This window comes from Solanum stenotomum, chromosome 8 (assembly GCF_019186545.1).
Source record: "Solanum stenotomum isolate F172 chromosome 8, ASM1918654v1, whole genome shotgun sequence".
Taxonomy (NCBI): Eukaryota; Viridiplantae; Streptophyta; class Magnoliopsida; order Solanales; family Solanaceae; genus Solanum; species Solanum stenotomum.
Genome location: NC_064289.1, coordinates 1357832 through 1370881, shown reverse-complemented (window position 1 = coordinate 1370881; position 13050 = coordinate 1357832). Strand labels below are relative to the sequence as shown.

General features: G+C 31.0%; 2 protein-coding genes across 5 annotated transcripts in view; both read right to left on the bottom strand.

Annotated features, from left to right (window-relative positions):
• LOC125872048 (serine carboxypeptidase-like 20) overlaps positions 1–6456 on the bottom strand; it is a 32671-nt gene extending 26215 nt beyond the window's left edge. For 2 of the 4 annotated variants that reach the window (XM_049552713.1, XM_049552714.1), the window contains exons 1-12: positions 6282–6456; positions 6051–6196; positions 5608–5684; positions 5407–5529; positions 5098–5200; positions 4975–5012; positions 4793–4894; positions 4531–4611; positions 4208–4450; positions 3922–3987; positions 3688–3809; positions 3389–3502 (exon numbers count right to left, since the gene is read on the bottom strand). In XM_049552713.1, the coding sequence (XP_049408670.1) occupies positions 3389–3502; positions 3688–3809; positions 3922–3987; positions 4208–4450; positions 4531–4611; positions 4793–4894; positions 4975–5012; positions 5098–5200; positions 5407–5529; positions 5608–5684; positions 6051–6196; positions 6282–6433 (1367 nt within the window). In that variant the 5' untranslated portion in view covers positions 6434–6456. Of the gene's footprint in view, positions 1–2917; positions 3157–3236; positions 3283–3388; positions 3503–3687; positions 3810–3921; positions 3988–4207; positions 4451–4530; positions 4612–4792; positions 4895–4974; positions 5013–5097; positions 5201–5406; positions 5530–5607; positions 5685–6050; positions 6197–6281 lie in introns of those variants that run through there. The other 2 variants (XM_049552712.1, XM_049552711.1) reach the window with 2 other exon arrangements.
• A 2907-nt stretch (positions 6457–9363) lies between these two features.
• On the bottom strand, positions 9364–12244 carry LOC125874996 (protein AE7-like). The gene is made up of 5 exons (XM_049556046.1): positions 12097–12244; positions 10678–10778; positions 10486–10585; positions 10044–10089; positions 9364–9705 (listed from the first exon to the last, which is right to left on the bottom strand). Exons 1-5 carry the CDS (start codon positions 12220–12222, stop codon positions 9605–9607), a joined length of 474 nt encoding a protein of 157 aa, XP_049412003.1. The 5' UTR covers positions 12223–12244; the 3' UTR covers positions 9364–9604.
• Positions 12245–13050: the final 806 nt, after the last annotated feature.

Below are 13050 nucleotides of genomic sequence, written 5' to 3'. Positions count from 1 at the left end.
TAAACAGAAAACAAAACAAAAATGGCCCAAGTCGTTAGTGCTAAACAAAAAAACAAAATAAAAATGGTCCAAATCGTAAGTGCTCGAAAAGAAAAAGAAAAAAAAAATGGTCCAAGTCTTAGGAAAGTGCTCAAAAAAAAACAAAGATGGTCCAAATTAGTGCTCAAACAAAAAAAAATGAAAAACAATAAAGAACCACTAACAAAACGCACATTTAAAAATATACGAAATATATCGACCACTTCTTAACTTTTATCTCTAAGAGACGGCATTTAAAAAGTATGTGGAGTACATCGATCATTTCTTAAATTTTATCTCCAAATGTACTTAGATTTTTTAACAGGATGTTTGGTCGGGAAAAAAATTAAAAAATATATTTTATTTAGAATTTTTAAAATTGAAATTGAAGTTATGTTTGATCATATTTTTGAGATAAGTGTTAAAAATATATCTAAATTATCTCTTCTTTTTTTTTAGTTTTATACCTAAACTCACCCTCTCAATAGTTTAGATATAGAACCTAAAAAAACGAATAATTTAACTATGTTTTTGACACTTTTCTCTTTAGAAAAATAGAATATTGAATAAATTATACATATAATATAGTATGGATCATAAGTTCCTAACCTATAAGAAAAATGGTAATTCCGTTCCTATTACTTTTTGTTCGATTCATTCGCTATTCATTATATTATTCACTTTGTTTCATTTTATGTGATATTATTGTTATTTATTGGCTTTATTGGTGCATTTCAAAATAATAATGAACACATTTTATATTTAATAATAATTTATTTTTTACCATTTATTTTAATCTTAATATCTTTTTAAAAAATATCATAATATCTTTAATATGACAAATAAATAAAAACTATAATTATATATTCTGTGTCTAATTAAATTGCAATTATTGATGCTATATATTTTCATTTAGTAAAAATCTCCCACCTACTATCCTTTTTTAAAGCAAAAAAACTCATTTTGCTGTTAGGATATAAATTTACTAATTTCTGGACACGTGCATTGCATCTGTAACTCATACTAATTGGTACATTCAATTTAAAACGAAATACATAAAATTAGAATATGTGTACCATGAGTTACACCAAATTATAGAGAATAATTAAAGAAAAAAGTGCTTAGAGATGCACTTGTTCATCAATAAAATACAAAGAGATTCGGATGGTTTGGTACAATTGAAAGAATCAATCTGATGCTAACATCCTCAAATGTATAAACGAAAAATATCAATACATGAAAACTGGAAAAAGAAGAGAAAAAGATATTGTAAGGCAAAGAAACCAACAAATATTAACTACGTGATAAATATTTGATTTTTGCACTTTGATTTATATGTCTACTGGCGGTAAAAAAATAGATCAATAAAGATATAATTACAAATTACAATAATTGAGAATGAGAAAAGATAGAAGAAACTTGCATAAATATGAGACACATTAAGCGAGATGCAATGAAAACTAATATCATTGATTATCTCGACTTATCTTTCCAAGGAAATCACCAAAATCTCTACAATTAAATATATTGGAGTATAGTATCATAAACTTTTTGTAAGAATTTAAGATAATTTGAATGGATTCGAAAAAGAAAGAATATGAATTGAAGCTCGCAAGAAATCAAACTTATTTTTTTTTTAATTTTCTTTGTAACAATTCCACTTAACAAAATATTGTTCAGTTCATTAATATTGATACTCAGCTTCATATATAGTAGTTATGGCATATATAATTCATTGTTGTCAAATTGATTAGATCATTATTTATATGAAGATATTATTATTACAGATATTTGACCTAACCAAGTTAGTACGAATCATCTCAACTCCAATCNGGTTAAAATAGGGTATAACAAGTATCATAAACTTTTTGTAAGAATTTAAGATAATTTGAATGGAGTCGAAAAAGAAAGAATATGAATTGAAGCTCGCAAGAAATCAAACTATTTTTTTTTCATTTTCTTTGTAACAATTCCACTAAACAAAATATTGTTCAGTTCATTAATATTGATACTCAGCTTCATATATAGTAGTTATGGCATATATAATTCATTGTTGTCAAATTGATTAGATCATTATTTATATGAAGATATTATTATTACAGATATTTGACCTAACCAAGTTAGTACGAATCATCTCAACTCCAATCATGATGGGTGATTACGGGAGATTAGTTTTAAGTCACTGCCTATGAAAGAGTTCGGACTATGCCTAACTATCATAATGTTCATAAACGAGATTGATAGATCGTGATAGAAAAATCTAGCCACAAACTATTATTGATTAGCCTTATAATTTTTTCAAAAGTGTTGAAAATATTTTGAATCATTGTTTTTGTTTATTTGTAGTACATAAATAACAGGAATTTCAGAGCAGAAAGAAAGGTTGATTAAAGATAATGTTATAACAATAATATCCATTAAACAACTATTTTTGTGTAATTCATAACAACCAAATACCTTAAAAGTATACATATATATTTGTAGAAAAATATTACACATCACAAGTTATTGCATGCACGATGTAGGTTGGTTAAGCCTATGAGCATAAAGAAGGAAGTCTGCATCTGCCCACGCCTATTTTAATATTGATACTTAGAATTAATCACAATAACAAATCTATCTTTATTTGTAGCTATTTTTTCTAACATGGTATGAACAATTTGTTCAAACCGAGCATGCAAGATCATTTAGCTTTTTGATTTTTAGTTCACACCTACTTATTCAACACAACAACAACATGATACTCAATAAAATTTCATAAATGAGGTCTGAGAAGGATAAAATATAACAGATCGATCTTACCCTTACTTTTTATGGGATAGTGATGTTGTTTTCGATAAATCCTCGATTCAAAGCAAGTTAAAATAAGCATGCCTTAACAGTCACAAGGTACATTGGATAACATACAAATACTAATTCTTATTGCAGACATCAATACATGATAAAAATCCAATATCCTTCTTCTCCCTATTATTCTCCTGTTAAGAGTCATAGAAAAATCTCAGAAATACTTGGACTTAATGTCTACTAATTCAGCCTTCATTATTCATATTATCATATCTTCTTGCCCTCTAGCCAGCGGGCGTAGAACGCCAACGCCTCTCGTGGTTTGTACTCTGGCACGGTGTGTCCAGCTCCCTGAAGATATCGGAAATCAATCAATTAAATCAAAGAATAAAAAACAGAAAAATGAAAAAAAATTCTTGATATGAACATACCTTAACAGTCATAAAAATGAGGTTGTTGTCATAACCTTGTATGAAACTGCACAAACATTTAAGCATTTGAAATGGATATTGCAGAATTGCAACAGTATTAGCTAGAGAGGTTAAACATGAAGAGGACTTAGAAGGTGAAAACGCGAACATACCCTGCAACTTGTTCATTCACATACCAAGGCCTCCATTCATCCACGATCGGATATCCAAGAGATCTTGTCCATGCTGCTGAACCAGTGTATGGTACACACATATCGTGATCCCCACTGCAAGAAACCAAAAAATGAACATAATCGTTTTGCGTGTGATCAGGTACATGTTCACTATCAACATTTTCCTTAGGCAGCCTACTACATGAGTATAGTGGAAGAACATGTTATAGTTACTTTGATAGAAAATATCACAAAAAAATGCATAGAGAGAAGTCAAGAGACTTAGTAATCTATTGAACCTGTATATGATTGCCCTATAGCCCCGAGCTGTGAGATTTTTGTGATACGGAATCATGCTTCCAGAATCATGATACATACTTATTTTGTCTGTGCATAGCTCCCAGGGACCTATCACAGTTGTCTGTTGTACCATAGGATTGAACCATAATCACCAACTCTATTTATTTATTTATTTGAGTAAAGGTAAATCATCATCTTTAAAGCTAGTATAAGATGAGAAAACTGTATCTTACTTGTTCTGCATGAATAGCTTTACGAACATCTGCATTGTTGAGCCACACAGTAGCAACACGATCATCCTGCATATTTCATTTCAGATTATGTGTCTGTTGAAGATTAAACCACCATGATTCTAAAAGAGGGGACAAAATAAATTTGAAAGAACTTAAAAGATAAACAGTACAGTATGCATAGGTAGAGCAATGGACATGTTTTGATACAAAATTAGTTATGTTGGGATTTTAACGGAGAACCATTAGAGAACAAACAAAAGTTAACAAAATATAAAGAATGACTTACAGTGCAAGGGACTGCTACACCATTGAGAATCTCCGGCCAAGTTGGTACACGTCCCTCTTTTACTGGAGCTTTAAAAGGCCATGCGCGGCCAAACATTCTTTTTCTGACAGGAAGAGGCCTTTCTGTCTCACCTAGTTTACGAAAGCTCATTGGCAATCTTGAGCTATTAGTGGTAATTAAACTAAGTTCTTTGCTGTGGTAACATGGTTCTAGAATGGCATAGATGTTTATATCATTAAGTACCTGCAATAGGCAAAAAGGCGAATTTGGGTCAATAAAGCAGAGCAATGAATTGTTGTCTCGACAAAATGACAACACCTTACCAGATCAATTTTCTTCAACATCTTTAAACATTCCTCTAGTGATGCTTCGTAGAAATTTCCATTGCATGCAGCATAAACCTCCTGAGCAAGAAACAGAATAATCAGAGACCAGCATTATCTTCTGGCAATTACATCTATGTTTGATAAACCTTCTCATATATACCAGAAGCTAGTAAGGCTCCAATTATGTGTTATGCTACAATAAGTTGGAACATGTCAAATGATTCAAGCAATAAAAAGTTAAACAAGAAGAAGCAAATACCTCGAATAATTGATCTGAAATGAGGCCCATACCATGTTGAAATCCAATAAGAGCATTACCGTCTGTTTTGTCATCTGTCACACCATTTCCCACCATGTAACCCTGTCCGCAATAGAACGTAAAGAGTTTACAGCCTACCTAGACAACTAGTTAACACGTGAAAATCTTGAAATGTATTATACCTTAAAGTTGATAGCAGGCTTTACTCCAGCATCAATACCTAAAAAACATAAGCAGCAGAAGGTTAGTTTATTTATCCCCTGCCTAGCACCAACCAATACATGTTCATTTATCATCCAGATTACCTTTTACTACTTCAGAAGCCAGAGTTGGCACGTATATTCCAGCATAAGACTCTCCAGATATGTAAAATGGGTTCGTGAGGAACTCCGGATAGATCTCAAACCACTAGAGAGAGAGAGAGAATCATTTAGTTGAACCATGAATGAGTTAGAAGGACAAAGAATTATATTATATGGAACAACTATAAAACTTAGAACTCCACCGGTGTAAGCTGCTCACATTGCCAGTCCCGAATAAAGGAGTATCGCAGTAGGTTGATTGCTAGCGTAAAACTAGTAAATTTAAGTATCGAATCAAGTTTATGTAGTTACCTTGAGGAGAAATGAGTGGCTATCAGATGCAGTCTTTAAGTCTCCTGTCACGTAGTCAGATTTATTGTTCGAGTAAGACAATCCAACGCCAACAGGAGCATCCAGATATATTATATTGGAAACCTGGAAGAATCAAATAATAATGAGTGGCTAATGAAATGTAAGCATATGCTAAAAGTAGAATTAACCCCAAATAATAACCTTAGACCAACTGTATGGATTGTTATGCAGAGAAGGCAGGCTACCACTTGGCTTTCCAAAATCAAAATTAAAAGGCCCTGCAATGTAAAGAAATACCCTTCCTTATTACAAAAAAAAAAAAACTAGTAATATGCATCTCTATGGACTACATTTCCAATTCACATCTTTTACTTTAACCATCCCATGTAAGCAGGGTTCGGGATGTAGATAGTCTACTCTAATACAAACATTAATGTCTGCTTCCACAAAAATGGAACTACCAACATGAAGAATAAAGGAGGTTATCAACTACAACATGTGAAAATACACTTTTAATAACCAAACGCGCTATTAGTCCCTCAATCTATGTCAAAAGGGGATCTTCATCTACTATATATACATAAAAAAAAAAATTCAACCTTGTACATAAAATGTAATTTTTCGACAAAGAGGTTGTTACGTACCATGCTCATAGACAAAGCCATCAAAGCTTGAACAGCCAGGTCCACCATTAAGCCAAAGAACAACTGGATCCTTTGATGGATTTCGTTCAGATTCAATAAAGTAGTAATACAAATTCTTGCCATGACTTTCATCTATATTAACATACCTGAAAACCCAAACATTCAGAAAAATACAAAAATCAAAGATAAAGTTTACATCTTTTTATCAAAAAACACAAAAAGAATACAAACCCAGCATAATGTTTTGAGTGAAAAGTGCCATTGAATCCAGGGAGTTGAGTTACCTGTGCACTCTGAGGTGCCCCTTCTGTTACCAAAAACAAAAATATCAAGAAACTAATTAACAGTATATTATAGTGTAAAACAAAGTTTTTTTTTGCCATGTTTGGTAATATCAAAATTCTGAATTCTTTGATGGGTTTTTATAGCTAAAGTAAACTGTAGCATCATTCTGATAACTAGTCCATCAACTTTTCTTTTCTTTTTTTTGCTTACAAGGCAATATTGGGAGAAAGTGACAGAAGATAAGATTTTCAAAATACAGTAAATTAGTTATTATCTGAAGCTGTGTATTGAAAAAATTATAAATGTAGATGAAACGATTTTTAAACTATAAAGTATGGACCAAAACACCTAACCTATAAGCAAAATCATAATTCCGCCCCTATTTTTCTTGGTTCGGAAACTTAACATAAATATGTTATATTAAAAAAATATTTACCATTTATAGCAATAACATTTTTTTTATTTGAATTCTTATAATAAATTTATAATACAATTTTAATATATATTACAGATAATAATTTATAAAACACATGTAATACAAGTTTATTGATGGATAATATATTTATTATCCATTTTAATATACTTATAATACATTGTGTCAATTTATTATCAAACAAGTATAATATATTTTAAAACATAATACATATATATTGCATGCATAATTCACTTTTACAACATAGTGCAAATTTATCATAATATTGTTATGTGTTACTATAAATGGTAATAAATCAAAAGTATCGCTAAAATCAATAATTATTTATTAAAACGTATTCACCCACATAATTTTTCAATTATTTATTGGCTCAGTCCGTAATCATAATAAACACGTTTTATATTTGAAATTAATTAAATTTTAGCTTTTTATTTAAATATTAATATATCTTTAGAAAATCTCATGACATCTATCACAAAGTTTTTTAAAAAAAATCCCACCTACGATCACTTATTTTTTAAAGCAAAAAACTCATTTTGCTTGTTTAGATTATAAATTTATTCAAAGTCTAATAAAAAAGAGACGGTACATACCACATCATGTTTTTATGATGTAATTTTGCTGCTCTTATTTTAATATTGGTACTTAGAACTAATGACAATAAGACATCTTATTTTAGGATTATCATGATGGGAGCCAAAAAGAAAATAACATTAATCACCTCACCAACCACTTTGTCTAATCAATCCCCTTGATAATATTTTGTTAATCCTTCTTTAATGTCTAATTAAAAACACGTTTATATGTTTTTTTTATATGTCACTGGTTTATGGATTCAGGTTATCAAATCTCACATCCTACAAAGTTATCATTTGAAACGGCTCAATTAAAATTTATGGTTTAAAGTAAAATAAAATAAAATATATTTAAAAAATCGTTAAGTTCATTTTGTGAAGTCCATATAATGATGAGACATAAGAGAGATTTTTTGGACTTCCGTCTAAAGATAAGAGTGTAATATATAATGTGTTTATTAAATATATGTTATGATGTCTAACTCAATTGTAGATAAAAGTATGATTTTGAAGGAGAAAAGGGTAAAGAGACGAACCTATTATATATCGAGATTTCAATATTATGCCTCTTGTTATTGAAGGATTTCATTTAAGAAGATAGATTTTTTTTTAAAAAAAAAACTGTTTTTCTGATGTATAATCAAACATGACAAAATGAAATAGTTAATTTAGAGAAATTGAGTTGAAATTAGAAAGTAAAATCGTTAGAACAAAAAATAAAAAAAAATGTGTACAATGTACATAGAGGAGGAAATATTAGTATGCTGGAGGAAGGTAGATATGATATTTAATTTAATCAAATAGAAAATTTATCGTTATTTACTCACTTATTTATACAATCCCAATCAATTGTAAGATTTCACTATTTAGGTAGGTAAAATCTTTGGTGAACTCTACAATCGATTGATGAATTAAATTTTATTTCATGTCTCGCTACTTGTTAATCACACAAAAAGAAGTCATTAATTTAAACATAGAGATCTCTTATGCAATCATCTCTAAAAAGAAATAGGATGAATGTAATTGAGTTCGAACAAACTAAACGAGTTAATGAATGATGATCATAACAAAGTGAAAGGGTTAATAAACTATCAAAATTATATTAAAAACTAAATATAAATAAAACTTTAAGAAATTATGAATTCAATACTAAAATTTTAAAAAATAAATATATAAAATTTAAATTATGAATCTGACGAATCTTGTTAATTAAGGGTTCAAAATCCAAATTGGTCCTAAAAGATAAAAGTGGACATGGCCAAAAAGGGATGGCACAACAGAAAGTTAATGTAAATGGCATGCCACAAAATTGGGACATCCAATAATAAAACAATATAACAATAAAGCACCACTAAACTAATCGCACGTTTAAAAAGTACGCGGAATACATCGATCACTCTTTAAATTTTATATCTAGATCTACTTAGATTTTTTATTTTTTTTACGGGGGTGCACATTTAAAAAGTATGCGGAATACATCGACCATTTTAAAAAATTTATCTTTAGATTTACTTAGATCTTTTAAGGGGATGTTTGGTCAAAAAAATCTTTAAAAATTAATTTATTTAAAATTTTCAAAGTTGTAATTGATCATATTTTTTGTATTAAATTTTTAGAATTTGAATGTATTTTTTCTTAAAAAATATTATATATAATTTAAATAAAGTTATTTTATTAAAATAAAAATTTAGGAAAAAAGAATTTTTAAAAGTAAAAATAGAGTTTTGGTTGTTTTTCAACTTCCTAGTTGTATTTGGAGTTTATGGTGTCTTTTAATTGAGAATCTAAACACTTTATAAATACATGATAAAATATTTTTATTAAATTTTTTTAGCTTATTTTTCCTCAAGTTCTCAAGTGAGTATTATGTAGATATATTTATACAATATGTCATATCTATTAGTGTCGGATCCTCCTCCAAGAATGCCCGACATGGACCTGTTTTTAAAGAGTCCGAGCAATATAGATTCCAACTGCCAAATGATCGTGATTCGTGAATATGGAAAATACCAAGGGGATATGATGATATAAATATTGCATATATCTGATCTTCACAAAAAAGATGCAACCTATTTCATGCCAACCAACTACATTGTGATTTCATAGTTTCACTAAAACAACAACATTATTAATATAATGAATTGAATAAACCAATGAAAAGCAGTTAAAAAAACAACCACAACAAAATAATATAACATAGGACTTTTTGATGAAAGTTTTTCAAGTTGTATCTGCATAATACTGAACAAGAAGTTACTTCCTCATTCAAGAGATGGAGCAAGGCATTCGTCTACCATATCGACAAGGTTAGGGTTTTCCAATGCTGCAGCGACTCGTTCTTTATCATTCAACTGCTTATTTACTGCAATCACAAAACAAATGATCAGTGGTAATGCTCTTAGAAAGCTCTCCAAGAAGCTTGTAAGGTTTTCTTTTGGGATAAATTTACATTAACTAATAGCGTGAACACCATATACACAGAAAAAGAAATGCATAATCAGCTCTATGCCCGCGTGGTATGCTAAGAAGAGCAAATATAATTTATAGTTCGGGAGCTTTGCTCGAAAAGGGATGATGCCCTTTTGTCAAAGCAAAAAAGAAGGGACAAATGCTGGCGGAGTGACAGCTAAAGAATTGGAGTTTACTGGTAATAGTGACTAAATATTGGATGTTGTATGACAGATACAGAGAGACAAATACCTGCAGCTTCCGTAGCATGAGTCCCAGGTGCTACTCTAATATCCACCTGGCAAGACAACAACGATATATTACTAAAAAGAACAAGCAAACTGAAAACTTGCAAATAGATTAACATTTCCAACAATTTAAAGTCACAGCTAGATATCAACTAAAAACGTCAATGATTAAAAGAAAATCATAATATTCCAACAAAAGAATGATTTCCAATAGAAGTCGTTGACCCTTGTAGTTTAAAATGCAACTAGAATGTAGAAATATCATAGAGAGACTGGTTACAGGTATGAACGTCTTCTCCAGTACTCTGTGATTTTGGGCATTGTTGATTTCTATAAAATCATAACAGCATATCACATAAAACGTAATAGTCTATATGCTTTTTACAGGGAAAGATTGTAACACACACGAGTCTGTTTAGTCTAAGTATAAGGGTAATAAAGCATACCTTATAACGTGAAGGCAAACATCGCATAAGTTTCACACGTAAACATAATCCAATAACAGTCGCCATGCTGCAATGTTCCACAGTAGGCGTGAATGTGACCCTGAATCGAAGAAATTCTTCTTCTTAGACAACAAGAAAATGCCAACTACGAGGAATCAAAATAGAATCATATGAAAACGATTTAGTTCTCACCTTACATGGCTTCGCTTGTCATCTACCTCAATGGCATCTTCTGTTATAACTTTCAGCTCTTCCAGAGAATAGGGATGCTCTGGATCTTTTATATCTCTAAGGTAGTGTAAGAATGTTAAGGAATGATTACCTATTCATAGCTATAAATTTAACCCGAACAAATCAAACTTCATACTTGCTTAGTTCCCTTTGAAATGACACAATGATAACCCAAACAGGCAGAAAAAGATTTAGAAGGATCCTATTAGGATACATAATCAAATGGATGTACTCATGTTACTCGTCGAAGGACACTGACATTTGTGAAGCAAAAGGAGAAGTACGATAGAATGTAAAAGTTCATCAAGCAGTAAAGTGAAGATTGCAATTGGTTACACTGACCCGTACTTTAATCGAATAGGAAGTATACAAAGATAATCGATCTCAGATTGAACAGTATCACCTCAGATCAGTACCGGTAGCAGTGTGACCCTGAAAATTTTCATGACATGTGATCCTATAATATTCTACTATTTGCTAAGAATAGCAAACCAATGCGCACTTCAAATTGCCATGGACAAAAGCACAAAAGATATAAAACAAATGTTGAAGTGCAAATAATGCATGCCCTCATCACCCTCTCCTCTCTCCCCCTCCCCACAAATATGGTTATGTGGAGGGTGTGAGTTGAGGCTTTCCTTTCCAAACATTATAGAATCTCATGTCAGAGAGAGCTGACAATCCAACAAATTCGTATAAGACATGAAGGGGAAGTTCAACAGAAATTGAAATTTAGGGAGAATTCCTAGGATTGGGAGAAGGATGAATCTCAAAACCTGGTTGATCTTTGTTTGGATAGAGTACCATATGCTACATCAGATCCGTGGAGCATGAGGTTTAGGGACGACTTGTTCACAGTTAAAGTCATATTAACAGAGTTTGTACAAGAAAAGAGAAAGCTTGCAAACACAATTCATGAACCTTTAAGTCATATTAACAGAGTTTGTACCAGAAAAGAGAAAGCTTGCAACATATTTCACGCACCAAGGTGCAAAAGGTTTTCTCCATTGATTGTTTGCATAGAATGACATGTCCCGTTAATAAATATAAGAAAAAGTTATGAAGAAAAGGAGCAAAGGATTCTTTCTCCACTTCATCTTTCACATTGAACTATAGAGTACAAAAATAAATATCAGAAACAAGTAAGACGAAATTAACTCTACTTTGCAAATTCAAAGACCTCCTCCAGGTATTCTATGTATCGTTACTCATAGACTTAACATGCTAGTACTGCTCCGTTTGAAATCTGAATGATTGTATTTGAGAGAATAAAACTCACAGATTCTGAAGTGGATGGGTTTTAGCCTCATAGATAGTCCCTTATCATAGAAAGATTAATTTCAAGTCAAACATAACAGGTAGAATGCAATCATTCAGAAGGATATCAAAAATTTCTAGCTGGTCGATAGTTTCAGCTGAATGTTCAGCCGTACTTGGAGCAATCCTTGCTTGACGCTCCTTCTTCTCATACACAATGGGATTGGCATTTATCAATTCAGAAACCATCTTCAAGTCTGACCTTAGTAAGATTCACCTGTCAGTTACGATGTCTATCAAGATCATAAAAAACCTACTAACTTCCTTTGGAATAAAAATAAATAAACTTCCAAACTTCAAAATTGTCTTCTTTTTTGTTGGTTTCCCACTTGGTTATGATACCCGCATTGGATCCCGACTAATTCGCATTCGCGCATTCAAGGCCCCTTTTGGGAGGCTGCGCTACCAGGGCTCAATTCGAGACCTAACCATCCCACCACAACCCATATTGGTAAAAAATTGTCTTTCTTAGCATTCATTGGCTCAAATGACGGTTTTTTTCTAAAACCTCTCCTTGCATCAAAAGAAGAGATAGAAATCTCCGCAGGAAAACCTCATCAAACAGAAGATAATTTGTTTCTTATAAAGAGAAAACATTTACTACCCTCATCAACCTGAAGTAAACAAGGTATTACAAGCATCCAGCTGCCAAAATAAAAATAGAAACAATATAGGATTCAAGCTAGACTGACCCGATAAAAACTTATCTAGCATTCTGCCATAGATTTTGGATCTAAGTTTTGAAAATTTATTTTCAAATATCTATTCGGCCATGAAATTTGATCAGACTTTCATATATTTTCAAGTTCCCAAAAACTGATCTTCCACTCGCAAAAATTCAATTTTTTTCCAAGTAAAATGCATTTTAAAGAACAACTTCAAAAACTCAAATTTTCAAGTTTGAACTTTAGAATCGTACGTTCAAACGGGAAAATTCAAAAAAATAATAGTTATCCAGAATCCTCATGACTTTTCTATGAACAAACTCATATATTGATATACATCAACTAGAAATAT

What these genes read in the sequence shown, in the direction of transcription:
- LOC125874996 (XM_049556046.1), bottom strand. Translation starts at nt 12,222, where the DNA reads ATGGTTTCTGAATTGATAAATGCCAATCCCATTGTGTATGAGAAGAAG. An exon ending in AGCTAGAAATTTTTGATATC is followed by an intron (nt 10,779 to 12,096) that starts CTTCTGAATGAT and finishes TTCTTACACTAC; the next exon opens with CTTAGAGATATAAAAGATCC. An exon ending in GACAAGCGAAGCCATGTAAG is followed by an intron (nt 10,586 to 10,677) that starts GTGAGAACTAAA and finishes TCTTCGATTCAG; the next exon opens with GGTCACATTCACGCCTACTG.